Here is a 23,425-nt window from a genome sequence, read left to right on the forward strand (position 1 = left end):
CCCTACAATATTTAAAGGCTTTTGGTGGAGTCAAATTCCTGATGATGTGACTTTTAAATCTCTAAGTTACCAATAAAACAGGTTCTGCAATATTGGAAACTTATTTTAAAACATAATTTTTCACCTAATTCTGTCCCGATTTGGAACAACAGATGTATCCTTGGTGAACAAAAATCATTATTTTACAAAGATTGGATGGACAAAGATATCTGGTCTAATCTACACCTCATGGAAGCTGATGGAAACTTTTTATCATATGATGCTTTTATCAAAAAAAAAAAAAATACAAAATAACATTTACAGAAACTAAATTTAATAAAGTTGTGAAGGAAATTCCCCATGCTATGGTGCTACTAATTAAAGGTAGGCTACAATAACATATTCAACAATTGCTCTAAAAGAATCATCTTTAACTATAAACGGTTTTGATTTTTTGACAAAAAATGTACCAATAGCTTTATAAGAAACACCTTGACATCCATATTTTTTCCATCAACCTTGAGAAGAAAACATTTGTTTAAAAAGTATGACGATGCCTCTTTAAAGAAAATAAGAACCAGGTATCTTTCATTTCCACAGAAAGTAAAGGAAATCCATTTCAAAATGATGTACGACATTTACCCCTGTAATGATGCTTTACATAGAAAATTTAACATAATTACCAACTATTGTGTATTTTGTGATTCAGATATTGAAACAGCAGAACATCTATTTTTTCAGTGTAATATCATAAATATTTTACTAACCCATTGTAAAAACCCTGAATCCCAATCAATGATGCAATATATTGAGAATTTACTTTTAAATTCAAGAGTCCGTGTTTTTTTTTATTTTTTTTATTTAATTAATTTGTTCTACCATCTGATATTTTTGTTTGTATATAGGTTCTCTGTATGATTCTATTTGTTATATTATACATACTCTGCTCAGCTTCTTAAGATATTAAATTTACAATTTTGTATAATTGTTTTGATATGCTTTGTAATACTTTGATTCTTCAATAATAAAAAAAATAAGTTTCGTTAAAATTTGACTTCCTGGTTTACGTCTTTACGCAATGACGTAGGCGCGTCAGACGCAGCCGCATTGTTGTGGGGGAAGAGAAGTCCTGCTGCCGCTGAGCGGCGTTACTTCTAAACTGGTCTCTCGTTGTTCCATCGGTCCGGATTTGACCCGAACGCGCCCAGAAGCTTAGAGCCGGTTCCGGTCGCCCTGGACCCCCGCCGGCCGCCTCCTGTGGGTTCAGCTGGGGCCGCGGTCCCCCTCTGATGGCCTGACGGTGGATAGACCTGCTGCTGTGTTCTGCAGGCCGCGCCGCCATTGCTTCTGCTTCTTTAAACGGAATTAGTAGAAATCTCAGAGGTAAAGTTTCCTCCTTTCTTCCTCCTCATCGTCAGTACTCCTGTTGTGTGCCGCAGCGGAATAAAATACTCTGAATTCAGCTGAAAATAAAGCAACGGTTCCTGCTGCGCTTGTCTACGGCTGGTCGCCATGTTTCTTCTCCCTGCTGCTAAGCTGTTAGCTGTTTCCTGGACGGAGTGTCCTGATGTTTGCACCCGGCCTGCAGAGGCCACCGACGGGTTATCTGTGAGCCAGTGCTGGGGGGCCATGGGGCCGATCCTTTCTACGTGATGCCTTCAAGGTTGGATTCATTCAGGAAATGAAGAAAAGCAGTTTTTTAGCTTCTGTTTTCCCGCAGCGGCTCCTTTCAGGGCTCCAGGCCGGTGGAGAGTGTCTCCGGGTCGGACTGGCTGCTCCGGCCGCTCTTCCTCTCCGTTCTCTGTTTTCAGTGAAATGTGTGAAGAATCACTTGGCGGTGCGTTCATGATCTGATGTTTATAACAGTTTATAACAGAACAGCTGCAGGAAAACTAAAGGGTCAGAGGTCAATTAAATCAGTTTCTCATCTAGTTTACTGGTCATACACCTCTTTGAGTGTGTGTCTGCGGTTCTAAGTCTGTGGATCTGCGCTTCTGCATCTGTGGATCTGCACTTCTGCGTCTGTGTGTCTGCAGTTCTACGTCTGTGGATCTGCACTTCTGCATCTGTGGATCTGCACTTCTGCGTCTGTGGATCTGCACTTCTGCGTCTGTGGATCTGCACTTCTGTGTCTGTGTGTCTGCAGTTCTACGTTTGTGGATCTCCACTTCTGCGTCTGTGGATCTGCACTTCTGTGTCTGTGTGTCTGCAGTTCTACGTCTGTGGATCTCCACTTCTACGTCTGTGTGTCTGCAGTTCTGCGTCTGTGTGTCTGCAGTTCTACGTCTGTGGATCTCCACTTCTACGTCTGTGGATCTGCACTTCTGCGTCTGTGGATCTGCACTTCTGCGTCTGTGGATCTGCGGTTCTACGTCTGTGGAGCTGCGGTTCTACGTTTATGAATCTGCGGTTCTACATCTATAGATCTGCACTTCTGCGTCTGTGTGTCTGCAGTTCTACGTCTGTGCATCTACACTTCTGCGTCTCTGGATTTGCGGTTCTACGTCTGTGTAGCTGCGGTTCTACATCTGTTGGTCTGCGGTTCTCTGTTTATGGATCTGCGGTTCTACATCTGTGGAGCTGCGGTGCTACGTTTGTGGATCTGCGGTTCTACGTCTGTGGATCTGCGGTTCTGCGTATGTGGATATGTGGTTCTGCGGGTGTGGATATGTGGTTCTGCGTCTCCGGTTATGCCTCTGCGGATATGTGGTTCTGCGTTTGCGGATATGTGGTTCTGCGTCTGCGGATATGTGGTTCTGCGTCTGTGGATATGTGGTTCTGCGTCTGTGGATCTGTGGTTCTGCGTCTGTGGATCTGCGGTTGTGGATCTGTGGTTCTGCGTCTGTGGATCTACGGTTCTGCGTCCTGGGATATGTGGTTATTTGGTTCTGCGTCTGAGGATCTGTGGTTCTGCGTCTGAGGATCTGTGGTTCTGCGTCTGAGGATCTGTGGTTCTGCGTCTGTGGATCTGTGGTTCTGCGTCTGTGGATCTGCGGTTCTGCATCTGGATCTGTGGTTCTGCGGCTGCAGTTCTGCATCTAGGGATATGTGGTTATGCAGTACTGCGTCTGTGGATATGTGGTTCTGCGTCTGCAGTTCTATGTCTGTGGAACTGTGGTTCTTTCTGTGGTTCTATGTCTGTGGATCTGCGGTTCTGCGTATGTGGATATGTGGTTCTGCGGGTGTGGATATGTGGTTCTGCGTCTCCGGTTCTGCCTCTGCGGATATGTGGTTCTGCGTCTGCGGATATGTGGTTCTGCGTCTGTGGATCTGTGGTTCTGCGTCTGTGGATCTGCGGTTGTGGATCTGTGGTTCTGCGTCTGTGGATCTACGGTTCTGCGTCTTGGGATATGTGGTTATTTGGTTGTGCGTCTGAGGATCTGTGGTTGTGCGTCTGAGGATCTGTGGTTGTGCGTCTGAGGATCTGTGGTTCTGCGTCTGAGGATCTGTGGTTCTGCGTCTGGATCTGTGGTTCTGCGGCTGCAGTTCTGCATCTAGGGATATGTGGTTATGCAGTACTGCGTCTGTGGATATGTGGTTCTGCGTCTGCAGTTCTATGTCTGTGGAACTGTGGTTCTACGTCTGTGGTTCTGCGTCTGCGATTCTACATCTGTGGATATGTGGTTTTGCGTCTGTGGCTATGTGGTTTTGCGTGTGTGGATATGTGGTTTTGCGTGTGTGGATATGTGGTTCTGCATTTGTGGATATGTGGTTCTATGTCTGTGGTTCTGCGTCTGCGATTCTACATCTGTGGATATGTGGTTTTGCGTCTGTGGCTATGTGGTTTTGCGTGTGTGGATATGTGGTTCTGCATTTGTGGATATGTGGTTCTGGTTCGTGGTTCTGCGGTTCTGCGTCCATGGATATGTGGTTCTGTGGATCTTTGGTCCTACGTCTGTGGATCTGTGTTTCTGTGTCTGATGTTCACCGTCTGTGGTTCTGCATCTCTGGATCTGCGGTTCTGCATCTGCTTATCCACGGTTCTGCGTTTGTGGTTCTGTGTCTGATGTTCGGCGTCTGCGGTTCTGCATCTCTGGATCTGCTGTTCTGCGTTTGTGGACCTGTGTCTGTTGTTCTGGGGTTTGAAACATTTAGAATTAAATGAGATGTTTTTAGTGTGTTTTCATAAAGTTTAGTTGTCATCGTTTTATTTAATTAAAATCTGAATTAGCATTTATTGTTTACATTAGAAAAGTCAAATGATGGGATATAAGGACTGTAGCTGGTCTGTTACAAAAGTCGCGTGTGTTTCAGAAGTTAGTCTCTTGATGCTGCTTCATGTTTTTTTTTTTTTTTTTTTTGGAAAATCCCAGCATGCTTCAAAATGAAATAATAAAGAGAGAAAAAGCTGAAGACAAAGCTTGTCTCATTATCTGCATATTAATTTTATTCTATGATCTTTTTGCTGCTGTAACATATACGCAAATAAAGGGATTTTTTATGCTATTGTGTTCTAATCAGGTATACGGGGTTCCATTAGTGCAAAAACATGTTTATGTTTCTCTATTTACCAATCATGTCATGTCCATGTTAGCTATGTAAATGGTGGATTCATCTGTTAAAGGTATATAGGAGGATATTGTATTTCCGGGTGGATCATCTCAATCAGTGGTCCTTCTAACTGTCAATCATTCGAGTGATATGTTTACGTAAGGCGGTCCTACGTTCTCGTCCCGTTAGCTATCTGCTTCTGTGCACTTTCAGGCATATATCTGCGGTGAGCTACGGTTTCAGACCGTCATTGAAGCTCAGCTTTCTCTATAACTAGCTCAGTGTCCATGTACACCTCAAGTGACATTCTAAGCACAGATTTTAGCATTTCCTCAAACACTGTGGCCCCAGAGACGGGCCCCAAAGAGGGTCTGCCTGAGTGAGTGGTTGAAACACTTCATCTTGACCAATTAGGCCTACAGTTCAGAATTCCTTTTTATCTGAATAAAAGCTTATTAAAAACACAAATATATCTGATTGAATACTATTTATTTTCATCACCAGTTATAGTAGAAAAGCCTCTCAAGCAGTTTGTGATGCATGTATTTTATTTAAAAAAATAAATTAATTCATGTTAGAACTGTAAATATAAAGTCACGTGTTTATATTACTATATATTTTTGTATGTATTTATTACTGTTTCCAAGGCTGTACTTTAAATAATTAAATTGTCTAGAGCTGTTTGAAACCAAATGTTCAAAGACTTACTGTTAATATTTAGGTAGCACACAAATATCCTAATTATCTTTACTTAAAATCTTATTTTTCTCTATTTTGTAAATTTTTTTTCAGGAACAAAAAAAAGGAAAGAAAACCTGATAAACAAAATGTATCTGCTTTCAAGAAACTATTTTATATTGAAGTATTAAGAGTTTCGTTGATATTAATATTGTATTGAAAGATTTCGCAATTAAAGTATAAACATGTACTGTGCCCTTTAAACGGGTAACAAATGTACTTTATAATACGAAATCCAGCTTCCTGTCAGAGGCAGTGATGTTGTTCAGGTGAAGCCTAGTTAGCTTCTGAGTGGACATTAGAAGGACGGCAAGCTGCTAAGTTCATTTTGCACATTAATATTTTTCGAAACTAATTTTGTGATCCCTTAAAATCATCTTGCGACCCCTATCATGTTCTGGACTAACTGGTTTCTTTCTCTGGAATATTTAATTCCACTTTTAAATGGGCTGTAGCCAGTTGGATAGCTGCTGTAGGTCCAATAATGTTTCCATTAAAAACAAGCATATAATCCGGTTTAAATCTGTTGGACCTTTGCTTGTGTGAAGCCAGTTCTGTGATTTCGTTCCTGATCCTCGAATCAAGCAGGAGTTGGTCTGGATTTTCCTGATAAAAGTGTTATTAATTAGATTATTTGATCTGTTTCTGAATATGTAGACCTTTAGATTTTGGGTCAGATTTTGGGTTTGTCGTAAAGATGGAGAAGTAAAATAAATGTGATCGTCCACACGAATGCATGAAAACGCAGCAAAATGTATGCCAGGCCTATAAGTGGCGCTGTGGTGCCAAAGCAAAAATAGGCGATGAAATGTTTGGCATGCGCACTAATATTTATACATGGTTGCCCTGCGGGTCCATTTTCGTGGTTAAGTCAAATTCAGGTGCTGAACTATGTCGTCGATATTGCTCTGTTCTTCCTGGAGATATTCCAGAAGAAGAAGATTCTGTTGTAAGCCCGACAGCAGGGTGAGTAGCATGAGCAGCAACCATTCAACACAGTACGGCGCCATTGTTGTTGTGATACTGTGTCGCGCATTTAGAGGCGACGCTATGACGCATGCGTGTAAAAAAAAATATGCGGTTATAGCTTAAAGATGGAAACGCGAAAACGGCGTTTCAAAATCTTCCCACTCTGAAGGCTGAATAAAAACAAGATCGTTTACAGACCCCCGAAACGCCGGCTTCGTATGGATGAGTGGCTGGTTTGGTGAAAAATTTGTGCGTTTAGGCCAGGGTTTGACTTCGTGTGGACGGGGCCTTAATCCAGGAATGGAAGTACCGCTCTGTTTTGTTCCAGTAAATGTATTTAAAGCAGCAGCTGTAGCAACATGTCGTTAATTGTGTTCCTGTAGCAGGCCAGATAACTCTGTGCTCTAAGTTTGAACGACAGGAAACCCCATTTTTACTGAACACTGATGCGTCCAGTAGCCCAACTTTTCTCGAGACGATGTAGAAACATCACAAAGCATTTTAAAAGTGTGTGTGTCATGTGACGGAGGTCAAAAGGTAAAGTGGTGTCCTGATTAGGGGTGTGGGAAATAATCGTTTTGGCGATATATCGTGTTTTTTGGCTGCCCAATATAATATCGATCTTTCACTTCTTAGTATCGATTAAAAAAATGGTTACATAAAACATTGATGGGAAAATGGGCTGCCTCTGCACCACCACTCTGGCAGAAAGCGCTGTGGAGCCCTTTAACTGTGCGTGCAGCACCAAATCTGTATTTGAGGCAGTCACAGTGGAAGAAAACCCCAAACCACATGGATAATAATACCTAATCAATATTTTCTGATGAAAATATACAACACTTGCTGTTTTATCTCATCATTTGATTTTGATAGCTGGGGAATATATGGCAATATATAGTGATACTGCAACATTGTGATAATATCGTATCGTGACCCAAGTATCGCGACATGTATCGAATCGCAACACTCATGCCATGATCACCTCTAGTCCTGATCTATCTCTATAGTTATGCTGCTATAGGCTTAGACTGCTGGAGGACATAGAAACCCCTTTTTCATCATTCTGCTTCATTCTATCTCTATTCTCCCACTCTGCAGAATCTGTTAGTTCAATCTCTAACGTTCTGCTCTCTCTGCTTTTTCTCATAGTAGCTTCATCTGGTCTGTTCCTGTTTGGCTGTGACTCCATCCTGGAGAGAAATATCAGCTGTGCTGCTGCAATCAACACCTTTGTTTCTAGATTTAGGAGCTTGGCCTGTTTTTCAGTGTAGTCCTGTTTCTCTGACTGTGACTAACTGGATGTGCTCTCTTCATCCTCTGACATGGGAGCTGGCTCGGAGCTCGTCTGCCTGGCTGTGTGTTTCCTAGACGGGGCCGCCTGTGGAGCTGGTTGACAGTTGCCTTTTGTATCTATGCTTCTTTTTCTATGTCTGCTTCTGTCTCCTTGAACCCCAGTCGGCCTCAGCAGTTGGCCGCTCACACTGAGCCTGGATCTGCTGGAGGTTTCTTCCTGTTCAAAGGGAGTTTTTCCTCTCCACTGTCACTACAAGCATGCTTAGTGTGAGGGATTGCTGAAGAGTCAATGAGTCGATGCAATCAGCTGGTTTTCCTTAGATAGAAACTTTGAATCAATCTGACTGGATGATCTGGTGAACTGGAAAGTGACCTGAGATGACATGATGTGAATTAGAGCTATAGAAATAAACTGAATAGAACTGAAATTGAATTGGTGTGAGGCCTTTTAGCAAGGAAACACTTTTCCACATCAGGAGCTTCACTAACATTTGGAAAAGAGTCTGACTTTGTGAACTCCTACCTCTATTTTGTTATTAAGGTTGGATTGTAGGCAGGGGATCGTTGCGTCATGCCTCCCACCCTCATTTCCTTTGTAGTTGCTTCACCAGGCTGACAAACGCTACTGAGTCACTGACAGTTGTTTCCTGTTTTCTGTCTCCAGGATTCAAAGAAGTCCATCATGAAGAAGAAGAATAAAAACCGCCGTCCTCCCTCCCTAAAGAGGGAATCCTCTCCCATCAAGCCCTCGCCCAACAGGGAGACTCTCACATATGCGCAGGCCCAGCGGATGGTGGAGCTGGAGGTGGACGGCCGGGTGCACCGGCTCAGCATCTACGACAAGCTGGACGTCATCTCTGATGACGACCCCACAGCTCAGGAGATCCTGGAATGCAACAGCAACAAGGAAAACAACGAGAAGCCCCAGCAGGTCCTGGTCCGCTCAGTGCGCCTCAAAATGAACCAGCAGAAGAAGAGCGCCGCCCTAATCACCTCACATGGCAGCGTCACTGGCGGCCTCCCCGAGCCAAAGGTCAGGATTGTGGAGTACAACCTGCCGGTGGTGCCCAAGAGGCCAGCTGCTTATTACAAATACTCTGAGAAGACAGTGGAGGAGCTTGACGAAGAGGTGGAGTACGACATGGACGAGGAAGACTACGCCTGGCTCGACATCATCAACGACAAGAGAAAGAGTGAAGGGATTGGTCAGGTGTCACACAACCTGTTTGAATTCCTTCTAGACCGTTTCGAGAAGGAGTCTTTCTTGGCCACGCAGGGGCAGAGTGATCTCCAGTCGCTGGTGGATGAGGACGCCGTCTGCTGCATCTGCATGGACGGAGATGGAGCCGACAGCAACGTCATCCTCTTCTGCGACTCGTGCAACATCGCTGTGCACCAGGAGTGTTACGGCGTGCCGTACATCCCAGAGGGTCAGTGGTTGTGCCGCCATTGCCTGCAGCGTCCATCGCGGCCGGCCGAGTGCCTCTTCTGCCCAAACCGAGGAGGTGCTCTGAAAAAGACAGACGACGACCGCTGGGGCCATGTGGTGTGTGCCATGTGGGTCCCAGAAGTCGGGTTCTCCGACACGGTTTTCATAGAGCCCATCGATGGCGTCCGAAACATCCCACCGGCCCGCTGGAAACTTACCTGTTACCTGTGCAAGGCCAAGGGCGCCGGGGCGTGTATCCAGTGCGACAAGATAAACTGTTACACCGCCTTCCACGTCAGCTGCGCCCAGAAGGCGGGCCTTTACATGAAGATGGAACCGGTGAAAGAGCTGACCGAGACAGGCACTGCCACCTTCTCTGTTAAAAAAACCGCTTACTGCTGCAGCCACACGCCCGATGGCTGCGACCGCCGGCCTCTCAACGTCTACGACGAGCTCCATCCCAAGAACGGAGCTTGTCATAAGCGTGCGGACACCAGGGGCAAACCTCGAGCTAAGAGTTGGCAGAAGAAAAAACTGAAAAAAGCACAGCCAGAAGCCGAAGTGGAAGCGGAACCTCAGGCTAACCCCGGGCCCAGCATCACTGCATCAAGGTAAGACGGAGGTCGGGACTGATGAACTGAGGGATGGGACCGGGTCTGATGGACTGACGGACAGAACCAGGGAAGTTCCAGGTGTTTGACCCTCAGTTAAAGTTCACCTGTCTTTCTTTGTGGCTCAGTTTTGACACCATCCTGAACCAGGTGGCCGTACAGAGGAAGCGGCAGTTTGTGGAGCGGGTGTTGAGCTACTGGGTGCTGAAGAGGCAGTCCAGGAACAACGTGCCTCTGATCCGCCGCCTGCAGGCCAACCCACAGCCCTCCAAGGCTCAGCAGCAGAAGGTCAGAGCCGCCCGCCTCACCCTGCTGCTCTTTCACTGTCTGCCTGGTACTGATCAGAACCCTTGTGTGATGCCTTCAGGAGCGGATGGAGACCAACCAGGCGCTGAAGGAGCAGCTGAAGGTGTGGCACCGTCTGCGCCATGACCTGGAGCGAGCTCGGCTGCTGCTGGAACTCATCAGGAAGAGGGAGAAGCTGAAGAGGGAGGAGGTAGGGGCTGCTCAGCTTTCTCACCCCAAGATGAGGATGATGTGGGAGATCCCCCACAGAGTGTCCCACCCCGCTGAGGCCCTGTAGAGCCGCAGAGAGGAGCTACTCTGGTGTTTGTTGATTTTTCTCCCTCTGATACCATCTGCCTCTTTCCTCCAGATGAAGGTCCAGCAGTCGGTCCTGGAGCTGCAGCTGACTCCTTTCAACATCCTGCTGAGGACCGTGCTAAGTCAGCTGCAGGAGAAGGACCAGTACAGCATCTTCGCCCAGCCTGTCAGCATCAAGGAGGTCGGCAACTCTTCAGTGTTTTTGGCGCGTGGGTTAAAGGACCGCTGTGTTTCCTTTATCGTTTTTTGCCTCTTTGCTCTTTGTTGGGCTTAGAAACCAGTTGATTAAGAAACCATGACGACTGAGACTAAAGGGGGGGGGGGGGGGGGGATAATAAGCCTTTTTGCATCTGTTTAGTTCATTAAAACGTGAACCAAGGCATATGGGCCTTGGTACTGAAATGAGGAGAACAGCAGTGACAGTAACAGTATATCGACGGCTGCCCTGGAACCATGGAAAACAGGACATGGTGTCTCTAATGGAGCATTGTGGTGTTTCTGTCGGCCTTCACAGGTCCCAGACTACCTGGACCACATCAAACATCCCATGGACTTCTCCACTATGAGCAAACGGATCGACTCCCACTGCTACCACAGCCTGGACCAGTTTGAGGAGGACTTTAACCTCATCATCAGTAACTGCATGACGTACAACGCCAAGGAAACCTTCTTCTACAAAGCGGCTCAGAGGATGCTGGACCATGGAGGAGTCATCCTACGGAGAGCCCGCAGAGAGGTGGCCAGGATCGGCTTCGACTTCCCCAGCTGCTTGCATCTAGCTGAGGCCCCGAAGCCTGAGCCGGCTCCTCCGTTCTCCTGGGAGGACGGTGAGTGAATCTGTAGCATCCCTCCTCCGCTTCAAGGCTGTGGGATCCAGGAAACCAAACACCTACAACAGTTTGTTAGAAGCAGCAGACCTTTGATCATCTTTAGCTGGTCTGGTTTAGAAACAGCTGGATGTGCTTCGATGGCGCAGTGGTTAGCGCGCACTAGCCTAGTACGAGGGCCTCGACGTGGCCAACCCGGGTTAAAAAAAAAAAAGATACAAGCCACTAGTGCAGTTACAAAAATATACTGTATGGTTCTCTGGTTCCAACAGAGAACCAGTAATAGCAGTACACACTACAGTGTGAGAGACACCATATGAGTGGCGGCGGCATCAGTAAAGCGTACAGTATGGAACATCAGAACTTATTAAAACTTCTGCAATAAATCAGTAAATGTTCCATATATGAAGCTTAAAGGAATAGTACACCCAAAACATGATTAGCCTTCATTTTCTACTCACCCCCATGCTGAACAACACTCTGGAGTACTTTTTTGATATCTCAAATGCATCTGGAGATCTGGGAGGCTTCTTGCTGTCTGCTGACATTCAAATAATGGAGGTCTATGGTGCCTGAGGCAGAAAGGTCCATAAAAGTCCACAAAAAACGTGTCAATATTCCTCCATACTGCTCGTCCAATGTATTCCAAGTGTCCTGAGTGGGTAGCATCCAGAATTTACTCGAAACGAAGTCATTTAGAATGTTTTTAGAGCATAAACAGTAGTGTATAGGATTTCCTGAAAGCGCGATCACGACGCTACGGAAGCCGGCAGACCAAACCAGCGCATTCAGCTCGGCAAAGAACTCATGCTCTTCCTCAACACTGAAGTCCTCAGACATTTTTCTTTCGTCGTTTCTTTCTTTGCACAGGTAAACAGCACATTTCTTCTTCTACGCTTGCATTATCGGCAGAGCAGACGCTGAATGCGCACTTTCATCTGGTTTGGTCTGCCGGCTTCCGTAGCGTCGTGAGCGAGCATGTGCGCGCTTTCAGGAAATCCTATACACTACTGTTTATGCTCTAAAAACATTCTAAATGACTTTGTTTCGAGTAAATTATGGACGCTACCCACTCAGGACACTTGGAATACATTGGACGAGCAGTATGGAGGAATATTGACACGTTTTTTGTGGACTTTTATGGACCTTTCTGTCTCAGTCACCATAGACCTCCATTATTTGAATGTCAGCAGACAGCAAGAAGCCTCCCAGATCTCCAGATGCATTTGAGATATCAAAAAAGTACTCCAGAGTGTTGTTCAGCATGGGGGTGAGTAGAAAATTAAGGCTAATCATGTTTTGGGTGTACTATTCCTTTAAGGTATAATTTTCTCATCTTAAAACGTACTTTTATTGAACAACGGAAACAGAAAAGGGAACTTTTAACTAGAAAGCTGCTGCCGCCGCAGTGCATGCTGGGACAGCATGAACAAGTCTGACCTGATGCATGCTGGGTAAAGAGGGAGGGGCCAGAACAACATCCAGGGACTTTGTCCGTTCTCGGTCTGCTGTTCTTGTGAAGTGGAACGGCACTAGGGCTGAGGATCATGATGTTTCATAAAGGAGGCGAGGACGCACAAGCACTCGTAGTGAGAAACTGCCTTAATGTTTAGTTGCTTTACTTCAATAAGACGCTGAATTTATACCACTGAAGAAGAAGAGTGACATCATATTTATTTGGTCATTAGAAGCCTTCCAGCTGATGATGATGATGATGGTGATGATGATGATGGTGTGTTGTGGTCTCCTAGTGGATCGTCTGCTGACCCCGACCTACCGCCAGCAAACTCCTCTGGAGGATCAGCTGAAGGAGCTCCTAGAGAAGCTGGACCTGAGCGCCGCCATGAAGCACAGCCCGTCCCGCACCAAGAGGCTCAAGCTGCTGAAGAAGACCATCATGGAGGTCCGCTGCCAGATCAGCCTTAAGAAGTCACACCCGCCACCCCCTACCTCCCATCTCCCGCCGTGCCCCCCGCAGCCGGAGGAGGAGCCGCCTCCCCTTGGCACAGCGGACTCCTTACCTCCACTAACATTGGAGCGTTTAAGCTCCTCCCCTCAGGCTGACGGCTCGGCCCCACCCTCTCTGAAGCCCGTCACCCCTCTTTCAGAGCAAACCCCCACTCTTGATGACGACAGCGGCTCATCTACCTCAAAACCCCCACATAACGCCATCAGATCCCTTCCAGACCAGCCTGTACCCAGCAGTGACCTCAGCAGGAACCAGCAGACCGCCATCTTCTTCCAGAAGGCAAAGAGTGCCAGCCCTCAGAAATCGCCGCCCCCCCTGGGAGCCAAGACCTTCCTGTCGGTGGTTATCCCTCGACTGGAGACCCTGCTTCTCCCCAAGAAAAGGAGCCGTAGCAGCAGCGCTGAGGAGGAGGAGGAGGAGCCTCCCATCAAACGTCTCGGCACAGGTTCAGATTTAGAGCGCCGCCGTCCACCACCATAGAAACTGTGACTCCACGTGTTCTGGTCTAAATGTGTCTCTGCTTTAGGGTTGACCAACGGCTTCGTGGTGGAGCAGAAGGAGGATTCTCTGTCTCCTCGCGTCCTGGAGCCGCGGAGGCGCTGCGCCTCCGAATCCAGCATCTCCTGCAGCAGCAGCATCTGTGGCTCCAGGTGACTTTATGCTCCACTGCACTGCTGACATCACAGCTGTGCCACAAGTCGCTCATCCACCTCCCATGTCATCTCTTTCAGTGCTGTCATGGTGTCTAAAGGGGTCAAAGGTCGCCCTGCCATGGCCCGACGAAGCACCGTGGATGAAAGAAGCTCCCTGATGACCTGCATGGAGAGACGGGAGATCTCCAGAACTACCAAAGTCTCCTCAGGTGAGAAACCCGAGGAGGAGCTACAGGGGAGCTACAGGGGAGCTTCAGAGGAGCTACAGGGGAGCTTCAGGGGAGCTACAGGGGAGCTTCAGGGGAGCTACAGAGGAGCTTCAGGGGAGCTTCAGAGGAGCTACAGGGTAGCTACAGGGGAGCTTCAGGGGAGCTTCAGAGGAGCTACAGGGTAGCTACAGGGGAGCTTCAGGGGAGCTACAGAGGAGCTTCAGGGGAGCTACAGGGAAGCTACAGAGGAGCTTCAGGGGAGCTACAGGGGAGCTACAGGGTAGCTTCAGGGGAGCTACAGAGGAGCTTCAGGGGAGCTACAGGGGAGCTACAGAAGTGCTTCAGAGGAGCTACAGGGGAGCTACAGAGGAGCTTCAGGGGAGCTTCAGAGGAGCTACAGGGTAGCTTCAGGGGAGCTACAGAGGAGCTTCAGGGGAGCTACAGGGGAGCTACAGAAGTGCTTCAGAGGAGCTTCAGGGGAGCTACAGAGGAGCTACAGAGGAGCTACAGGGGAGCTACAGAGGAGCTACAGAGGAGCTTCAGGGTAGCTACAGAAGTGCTTCAGAGGACCTACAGGGGAGCTTCAGGGGAGCTGCAGGGGAGCTACAGGGGAGCTACGTAGGAGCTACAGAGGAGCTACAGGGAAGCTACAGAGGAGCTACAGAGGAGCTACAGGGGAGCTACAGAGGAGCTACAGGGGAGCTACAGAGGAGCTACAGAGGAGCTACAGGGGAGCTACAGAGGAGCTACAGAGGAGCTACAGGGGAGCTACAGAGGAGCTACAGGGAAGCTTCAGGGGAGCTACAGAGGAGCTACAGAGGAGCTACAGGGGAGCTACAGAGGAGCTACAGGGGAGCTTCAGGGGAGCTGCAGGGGAGCTACAGAGGAGCTACAGAGGAGCTACAGAGGAGCTACAGGGGAGCTACAGAGGAGCTACAGGGGAGCTTCAGGGGAGCTGCAGGGGAGCTACAGAGGAGCTACAGGGGAGCTACAGAGGAGCTACAGGGGAGCTACAGAGGAGCTACAGGGGAGCTACAGAGGAGCTACAGGGGAGCTTCAGGGGAGCTGCAGGGGAGCTACAGAGGAGCTACAGAAGTGCTTCAGAGGAGCTACAGAGGAGCTACAGAGGAGCTACAGAAGTGCTTCAGAGGAGCTACAGGGGAGCTACAGAGGAGCTACAGAGGAGCTATAGAGGAGCTACAGGGGAGCTACAGAGGAGCTTCAGAGGAGCTACAGAGGAGCTACAGAGGAGCTACAGGGGAGCTGCAGGGGAGCTACAGAGGAGCTACAGGGGATCTACAGGGGAGCTACAGAGGAGCTACAGAGGAGCTACAGGGGAGCTACAGAGGAGCTACAGGGAAGCTTCAGGGGAGCTACAGAGGAGCTACATGGGAGCTACAGAGGAGCTACAGAGGAGCTACAGAAGTGCTTCAGAGGAGCTACAGAGGAGCTACAGAGGAGCTACAGGGAAGCTTCAGGGGAGCTACAGAGGAGCTACAGGGGAGCTACAGAGGAGCTTCAGGGTAGCTACAGAAGTGCTTCAGAGGAGCTACAGAGGAGCTACAGAGGAGCTACAGAGGAGCTACAGAGGAGCTACAGGGGAGCTACAGAGTAGCTTCAGAGGAGCTACAGAGGAGCTACAGAGGAGCTACAGGGGAGCTGCAGGGGAGCTACAGAGGAGCTACAGGGGATCTACAGGGGAGCTACAGGGGAGCTACAGAGGAGCTACAGAGGAGCTACAGAGGAGCTACAGAAGTGCTTCAGAGGAGCTACAGAGGAGCTACAGAGGAGCTACAGGGAAGCTTCAGGGGAGCTACAAGGGAGCTTCAGGGGAGCTACAGAGGAGCTTCAGGGTAGCTACAGAAGTGCTTCAGAGGAGCTACAGAGGAGCTACAGAGGAGCTACAGGGAAACTTCAGGGGAGCTACAGAGGAGCTACAGGGGAGCTACAGGGGAGCTACAGAGGAGCTACAGGGGAGCTACAGGGGAGCTTCAGGGGAGCTACAGGGGAGCTTCAGGGGAGCTACAGAGGAGCTACAGGGAAGCTTCAGGGGAGCTACAGGGGAGCTACAGGGGAGCTACAGAGGAGCTACAGAGGAGCTACAGGGGAGCTTCAGGGGAGCTACAGAGGAGCTTCAGGGGAGCTTCAGGGGAGCTACAGGGGAGCTACAGAGGAGCTACAGGGGAGCTACAGGGGAGCTACAGGGGAGCTTCAGGGGAGCTACAGGGGAGCTACAGGGGAGCTACAGGGGAGCTACAGGGGAGCTACAGGGGAGCTACAGGGGAGCTACAGGGGAGCTTCAGGGGAGCTACAGGGGAGCTACAGGGGAGCTTCAGGGGAGCTACAGAGGAGCTACAGGGAAGCTTCAGGGAAGCTTCAGGGGAGCTACAGGGGAGCTTCAGGGGGGCTACAGGAGCAGTCCATGCATCAGAACCAGTGTGTTCAGCAGCCAGTTTTCCCTCCAACCCTCTCAGTGGATCAGCTTCAGACCAGTCAGTTAGTTCTGACTGACTGACTGACTGACTGGCCTCCTCCTGACTGACTTACTGGCCTCCTCCTGACTGACTGACTGACTGACTGGCTGGCCTCCTCCTGACTGACTGACTGACTGACTGACTGACTGGCTGGCCTCCTCCTGACTGACCGACTGACTGACTTGCCTCCGCCTGACTGACTGACTGACTGACTGACTGGCTGACTGACTTGCCTCCTCCTGACTGACTGACTGATTGTCCTCCTCCTGACTGACTGACTGACTGACTGACTGGCCTCCTCCTGACTGACTGACTGATTGTCCTCCTCCTGACTGACTGACTGACTGACTGATTGTCCTCCTCCTGACTGACTGACTGACTGGCCTCCTCCTGACTGACTGACTGACTTGCCTCCTCCTCCTGACTGACTGACTGACTGACTTGCCTCCTCCTCCTGACTGACTGACTGACTGACTTGCCTCCTCCTGACTGACTGACTGACTGACTGCCTTGCCTCCTCCTGACTGACTGTCTGACTTACTGACTGCCTTGCCTCCTCCTGACTGACTGTCTTGCCTCCTCCTGACTGACTGACTGCCTTGCCTCCTCCTGACTGACTGACTGACTGCCTTGCCTCCTCCTGACTGACTGACTTGCCTCCTCCTGACTGACTGACTGACTTGCCTCCTCCTGACTGACTGACTGCCTTCCCTCCTCCTGACTGACTGACTGACTGACTGACTGACTGGCCTCCTCCTGACTGACTGACTGACTGACTGACTGTCCTCCTCCTGACTGGCTGACTGACTGACTGGCCTCCTCCTGACTGACTGACTGACTGACTTGCCTCCTCCTCCTGACTGACTGACTGACTGACTGACTGGCCTCCTCCTGACTGACTGACTGTCCTCCTCCAGACTGACTGACTGACTTGCCTCCTCCTCCTGACTGACTGACTGATTGTCCTCCTCCTGACTGACTGACTGACTGACTGACTGACTTGCCTCCTCCTCCTGACTGACTGACTGATTGTCCTCCTCCTGACTGACTGACTGACTGACTGGCCTCCTCCTGACTGACTGACTGACTGACTGACTGGCCTCCTCCTGACTGACTGACTGACTGGCCTCCTCCTGACTGACTGACTGACTGACTTGCCTCCTCCTGACTGACTGACTGATTGTCCTCCTCCTGACTGACTGACTGACTGACTGACTGGCCTCCTCCTGACTGACTGACTGACTGACTTGCCTCCTCCTCCTGACTGACTGACTTGCCTCCTCCTCCTGACTGGCTGACTGACTGACTGACTGACTGACTGACTGACTGACTGACTGACTGACTGACTGATTGACTGACTGATTGTCCTCCTCCTGACTGACTGACTGGCCTCCTCCTGACTGACTGACTGACTGACTTGCCTCCTCCTGACTGACTGACTGACTGACTGATTGTCCTCCTCCTGACTGACTGACTGACTGGCCTCCTCCTGACTGACTGACTGACTTGCCTCCTCCTCCTGACTGACTGACTGACTTGCCTCCTCCTCCTGACTGGCTGACTGACTTGCCTCCTCCTGACTGACTGACTGACTGCCTTGCCTCCTCCTGACTGACTGACTGACTGCCTTGCCTCCTCCTGACTGACTGACTGCCTTCCCTCCTCCTGACTGACTGTCTGACTGACTGACTGACTTGCCTCCTCCTGACTGACTGTCTGACTGACTGACTTGCCTCCTCCTGACTGACTGACTGACTGCCTTGCCTCCTCCTGACTGACTGACTGCCTTGCCTCCTCCTGACTGACTGTCTGACTGACTGACTGCCTTGCCTCCTCCTGACTGACTGAGTGACTTGCCTCCTCCTGACTGACTGACTGACTGACTTGCCTCCTCCTGACTGACTGACTGACTGACTTGCCTCCTCCTGACTGACTGACTGCCTTCCCTCCTCCTGACTGACTGTCTGACTGACTGACTGACTTGCCTCCTCCTGACTGACTGTCTGACTGACTGACTGACTGACTGACTGACTGACTTGCCTCCTCCTGACTGACTTGCCTCCTCCTGACTGACTGACTGACTGACTTGCCTCCTCCTGACTGACTGACTGACTGACTGACTGGCCTCCTCCTGACTGACTGACTGCCTTGCCTCCTCCTCCTGACTGACTGACTGACTTGCCTCCTCCTCCTGACTGGCTGACTGACTTGCCTCCTCCTGACTGACTGACTGACTGACTGATTGTCCTCCTCCTGACTGACTGGCTGCCTTGCCTCCTCCTCCTGACTGACTGACTGACTTGCCTCCTCCTCCTGACTGACTGACTGACTTGCCTCCTCCTCCTCCTGACTGACTGGCTGCCTTGCCTCCTCCTCCTGACTGTCTGACTGACTGACTGACTGACTTGCCTCCTCCTGACTGACTTGCCTCCTCCTGACTGACTGACTGACTGACTGGCCTCCTCCTGACTGACTGACTGCCTTGCCTCCTCCTCCTGACTGACTGACTGACTGACTTGCCTCCTCCTCCTGACTGGCTGACTGACTTGCCTCCTCCTGACTGACTGACTGACTGACTGACTGACTGATTGTCCTCCTCCTGACTGACTGACTGCCTTGCCTCCTCCTCCTGACTGACTGACTGACTTGCCTCCTCCTCCTGACTGACTGACTGACTTGCCTCCTCCTGACTGACTGACTGACTGACTGACTGGCCTCCTCCTGACTGACTGACTGACTGACTTGCCTCCTCCTGACTGACTGTCTGTCTGACTGACTGACTGACTGACTTGCCTCCTCCTGACTGACTTGCCTCCTCCTGACTGACTGACTGACTGACTTGCCTCCTCCTGACTGACTGACTGACTGACTGGCCTCCTCCTGACTGACTGACTGCCTTGCCTCCTCCTGACTGACTGACTGACGTGCCTCCTCCTGACTGACTGACTGACTGGCTGACTTGCCTCCTCCTGACTGACTGACTGGCTGGCTGGCTGGCCTCCTCCTGACTGACTGTCTGTCTGACTGACTGACTGACTGACTTGCCTCCTCCTGACTGACTTGCCTCCTCCTGACTGACTGACTGACTGACTTGCCTCCTCCTGACTGACTGACTGACTGACTGGCCTCCTCCTGACTGACTGACTGCCTTGCCTCCTCCTGACTGACTGACTGACTGGCTGACTTGCCTCCTCCTGACTGACTGACTGGCTGGCTGGCTGGCCTCCTCCTGACTGTTGATTGTGGGTCTTCACAGATCGTGAATCCAAGAGTTCGGAAGACATGGTTTCATCACAGCAGGGCGGAGCCTCCCATCCCGCCATCGGACGTCCTCAGAGCCGCAGAGCCGATGCAGTTCAGGTCCGCAGAGAAACTCTTCCTCGTCCGCTCCTTCGACAGCAAGCGCAGCTGGTAGGAGGATGTTTAGGGCTCCTCAGGGCGTCTGGTATCAGGTTTCTGTCAAATACCTTCTGAACTTATCCAAGTTCTTCTCTGCAGGCAATGGCTTCCTAGATCCGAGATGGCTCCCTTTGGGATCAGCCAGAGCCTGAACAGGACAAAGCTGACGGAGGCTAGTGCTTCTATCAGAAGAGCGGTCCGCCTGGCCTTCGATGGAGCTTTGCAGCAACTAAACGGTGCTGTGGAGCCGGGGCACGGCGGCGGCTGAACTCCACCAACAATCCCTCCATCTTTACTGACTGCCTCATGCGCACAACCCACGCTCATGTTTACCACGTCCTCTAGGTGGAGCCCTGCTGCTTAGCGTGTGTCTGATCTTCTGTCAAAGAGCTATGCAAAAGAACACCTCAGCGGGGGCCGCCTCCAGCTGGACCCGGTGGTTGAGTCGGAGCTCGACCTCTGACCACTGGATCTGAGCTGCTGCACCAGCGCCACTGCCACAACCCCTCAGCCTGTTGGTGTGAAGCAGCAGCTGCTCTTGTGATCATCCCACACTAATTTATTCACTCCTCGGTTGGCGGATCTCTCCCCTCAGAGGAGCTCCTTCTGGTGCTATCTCCACTGGGAGAACAAACTGGACTGGTTTCAGTTTTTCTAACTTATTGACGTCTTTTGCATCATCTTGTTTCTGGCATTAATTCTGTGTGCATCTTTTTTATGGAAATGTTTTTACTGGACTGTTCCATGTTTCTGTTTGTTTGTAGATATTTATATGAAATCTATATAGAAGCTCTTAAAGTGCATCATTCACAGCGAATCACATGGGGATCTTCAGGTTTGGAGCCTTTCTGTTTGGTTCAAACGTTGCATCAGCATCTCCTCCAGGTGAGCCTCGGCTCGGCAGGCGAAGAAGCAGAGAACGTGCCTCTACTAATTTATTGTGAAGCAGAAGCTGGAGATGCATCACTTTATACTGCTGGGCCTCCTGTGGTGTGCTTTTCTGCTTTGGACCGATGGCATTAATGTTTTCCTTTGACAGTCTGGCGTGTGTGGACTTCCTGTTTGTTTCCAGCCCTCCTGGATGTTTGCTATAAATAGATTTGGTACTTTACTTGATTCTCTGGGAACAAACTCACACGGTCCCAGCCAATGGGAGCAGCTCTCTGCAGGCTGCTGGGATTTTTATACGAAAACACTGAAAAATAAAACCTCATTCAAATACTGAGCCCGTCTCCTCTTTCTTTCTCCTTTATCATGTTTATTCTTAAAGACTTTGGCTACGAATCATTTTCTATTTTGAAACCTTTGGATAATATTCCAGTGTTATATTATTCCTTTATCTTTTTTGTAATTTTTTTGTTTAGACAGATTTCCATCAAATTCATTAATTACAGCTTTAAGCGTCTAGGTCGTACATGAGGATATAAGCAGAGTCCAAGTGATTCTGTCCATAATCCCCCTCTGTCCAGCTTGGACCCTCCCCACTGTCTAGGGTGGACCCCTACCGTCTGTCTGTACAGCTGGAGATGGACACCAGCAGCCCTCATAACAGAAAATGTACTAATTTAAGTTGTAAACAATAACCGAATTGAACAGTAATGGGGGTTTTACCACCTCGACCTCAGTCCATTTGGTCCAGATCTTCTAAAATGTCCCTTTTTCAACTTGGAGGGAAGAAGAAATCTTTTCCTTAAATCTGGTAAAAAATTTTAATCCACTGATGGATAGATGCAGGATCTGGTTTGAGCCATTTCCTTGTGATGTTTTTTTTACTGGCTGCCGGTAGCAGGTCAGTAGTTATTATTGGTCCATGTGACCAAATGTAAGTCACCCAAAAAACGTTTCACATTTGAAATTTTTACATTGAATATATTTTCAATATGTTTGTGGAACATGGGCTGCTCAGTGGCGCAGTGGGTAGCACTGCAGCAAGAAGGTTCTGGGTTCGATTCCCGGCCCGGGGTCTTTCTGCAAGGAGTTTGCATGTTCTCCCGGAGCATGCGTGAGTTCTCTCTGGGTACTCCAGCTTTCTCCGACAGTCCAATAACATGACTGTTAGGTTAATTGGCTTCTCTATATTCTCTTAAGGTGTGTGTGAATGGTTGTTTGTCTCTGTGTTGCCCTGTGATGGACTGCCTCTCTGTCCAGGGTGTTCCCCCGCCTCTCACCCATTGACTGCTGGAGAACTCTTCCCAAAAATGCTTTTATTACCTGACAGTCACAAAAACATGGAAGCTCCTTCAGATCCACAGAGTCTCCAGCAGGCGTCTCTGTTGCTTTCATACAGTCTCTGAAAGAGAGTAAAAACTGCAATGTTTTTCCAGCAGAACTGGCCATGTTTGATGCAGTCGAGACTTACTGCAGTTGACATAATTCCTCCCATCTTCTGACATTATCACCTTCATTTCCTCTTTATGTTTGGGTAGCTGTATGGCGTTCTATCATTTACAGATAATTCTGCTGTCTAATCAGTGACAGAATTACCTCCATGAAACTTGACTCACTTTTTCTCAACACCTCTTTAAAATTTCTTGTGAAATAATGTCTCACCTGCAGGTACCTGAAAAAAAATCATCTTTTCCCAGACGATGGTCCTTCTGTAAGGTTTCAAAACTCTGAAATATCCCTTTATGGACAAATGAATACTAGGAAGTTAATCCTTTTGGGATCCATAATTTGAATCGGTTATCAATTCTACTTGGTGTAAAATCTGAATCATAGGCACACCAACTCATCATTTTAGACGTTTCTCCTAATAATCACTAAGCATGAATGCTGTCAGGGTTCCTTTTATTGACGTATTTCCTTCCAGGCTGCGGTGTACGATGGTGAACAGAGGCAGACTAAAGGTCTCAGCTGGGCTGGATTGTAGTATTCCTGGAAACAGGGAAGGCCCATTCTACCCTTTTCTTTTTTTAGTTGCAAAGTTCTAAACTTAATTCTGGCCTTTTTACCCTGCCACAAATCCCTCGTTATTAATCTATCCTATTCTGAGAACTTTTTGGGAGGGATTTTGACTGGTAGACATTGAAGGTACTCTTCACCTACGACTGCAAGCCTGTGTATGCGTCTAATTCCATCATCAAGTTTGCGGACGACACCACGGTGATTGGTCTCATCATCAACAATGAGTCTGCTTATAGGGAGGAGATTGAGCACTTGGCCACATGGTGCGCTGAAAATTACCAGCTCCCAACACCAGCAAAACAAAGGAGCCTATCATAGACTTCAGGAAAGATTCAACAGGCACCCAAGACACCATCCACATCAATTGAATAGCACATCAATGAGTTCTTTGCCGAGCTGAATGCTCGGCAAAGAACTCATGCTCTTCCTCAACACTGAAGTCCTCAGACATTTTTCTTTCGTTGTTTCTTTCTTTGCACAGGTAAACAGCATTTCTTCTTCTACGCTTGCATTATTGGCAGAGCAGACGCTGATTGCGCACTTTCATCTGGCTTGGTCTGCCGCGCTTTCCGTAGACTCGGGAACGTGCTTTTAGGAAATCCTATACACTACTGGACTTTTATGGACCTTTCTGCCTCGGGCGCCATAGACCTCCATTATTTGAATGTCAGCAGACAGCAAGAAGCCTCCCAGATCTCCAGATGCATTTGAGATATCAAAAAAGTACTCCAGAGTGTTGTTCAGCATGGGGGTGAGTAGAAAATGAAGGCTAATCATGTTTCGGGTGTACTATTCCTTTAAGGACTCATCCCACCCAGCCCACAGACTGTTTTCTCTCCTGCCCTCCGGCAGGCGGTTCAGGTGCCTCCGAACC

General features: G+C 49.1%; 1 protein-coding gene across 1 annotated transcript; it reads left to right on the forward strand.

The window, feature by feature from the left end:
- The first annotated feature begins 1,067 nt into the window (after window positions 1-1,067).
- Window positions 1,068-20,869, forward strand: LOC119776065 (bromodomain-containing protein 1-like). Its single transcript, XM_038274282.1, has 11 exons — window positions 1,068-1,362; window positions 8,135-9,510; window positions 9,639-9,798; window positions 9,878-10,006; window positions 10,166-10,294; window positions 10,628-10,940; window positions 12,692-13,354; window positions 13,436-13,559; window positions 13,641-13,771; window positions 19,502-19,656; window positions 19,744-20,869. The coding sequence occupies exons 2-11, from the start codon at window positions 8,153-8,155 to the stop codon at window positions 19,756-19,758; spliced, it is 3,177 nt and encodes a 1,058-aa protein (XP_038130210.1). The 5' UTR covers window positions 1,068-1,362; window positions 8,135-8,152; the 3' UTR covers window positions 19,759-20,869.
- Window positions 20,870-23,425: the final 2,556 nt, after the last annotated feature.

This window comes from Cyprinodon tularosa, unplaced genomic scaffold, assembly GCF_016077235.1.
Source record: "Cyprinodon tularosa strain WSP-4 unplaced genomic scaffold, ASM1607723v1 ctg903, whole genome shotgun sequence".
NCBI classification, from domain to species: domain Eukaryota; kingdom Metazoa; phylum Chordata; class Actinopteri; order Cyprinodontiformes; family Cyprinodontidae; genus Cyprinodon; species Cyprinodon tularosa.

Excerpts from the sequence above, each read along its gene's own strand:
- LOC119776065 (XM_038274282.1), top strand. The coding sequence starts at position 8,153 with ATGAAGAAGAAGAATAAAAACCGCCGTCCTCCCTCCCTAAAGAGGGAA. Across the intron at positions 9,511-9,638 it reads CCCAGCATCACTGCATCAAG|TTTTGACACCATCCTGAACC; the intron begins GTAAGACGGAGG and ends TTTGTGGCTCAG. Across the intron at positions 13,355-13,435 it reads CATCAAACGTCTCGGCACAG|GGTTGACCAACGGCTTCGTG; the intron begins GTTCAGATTTAG and ends TCTCTGCTTTAG.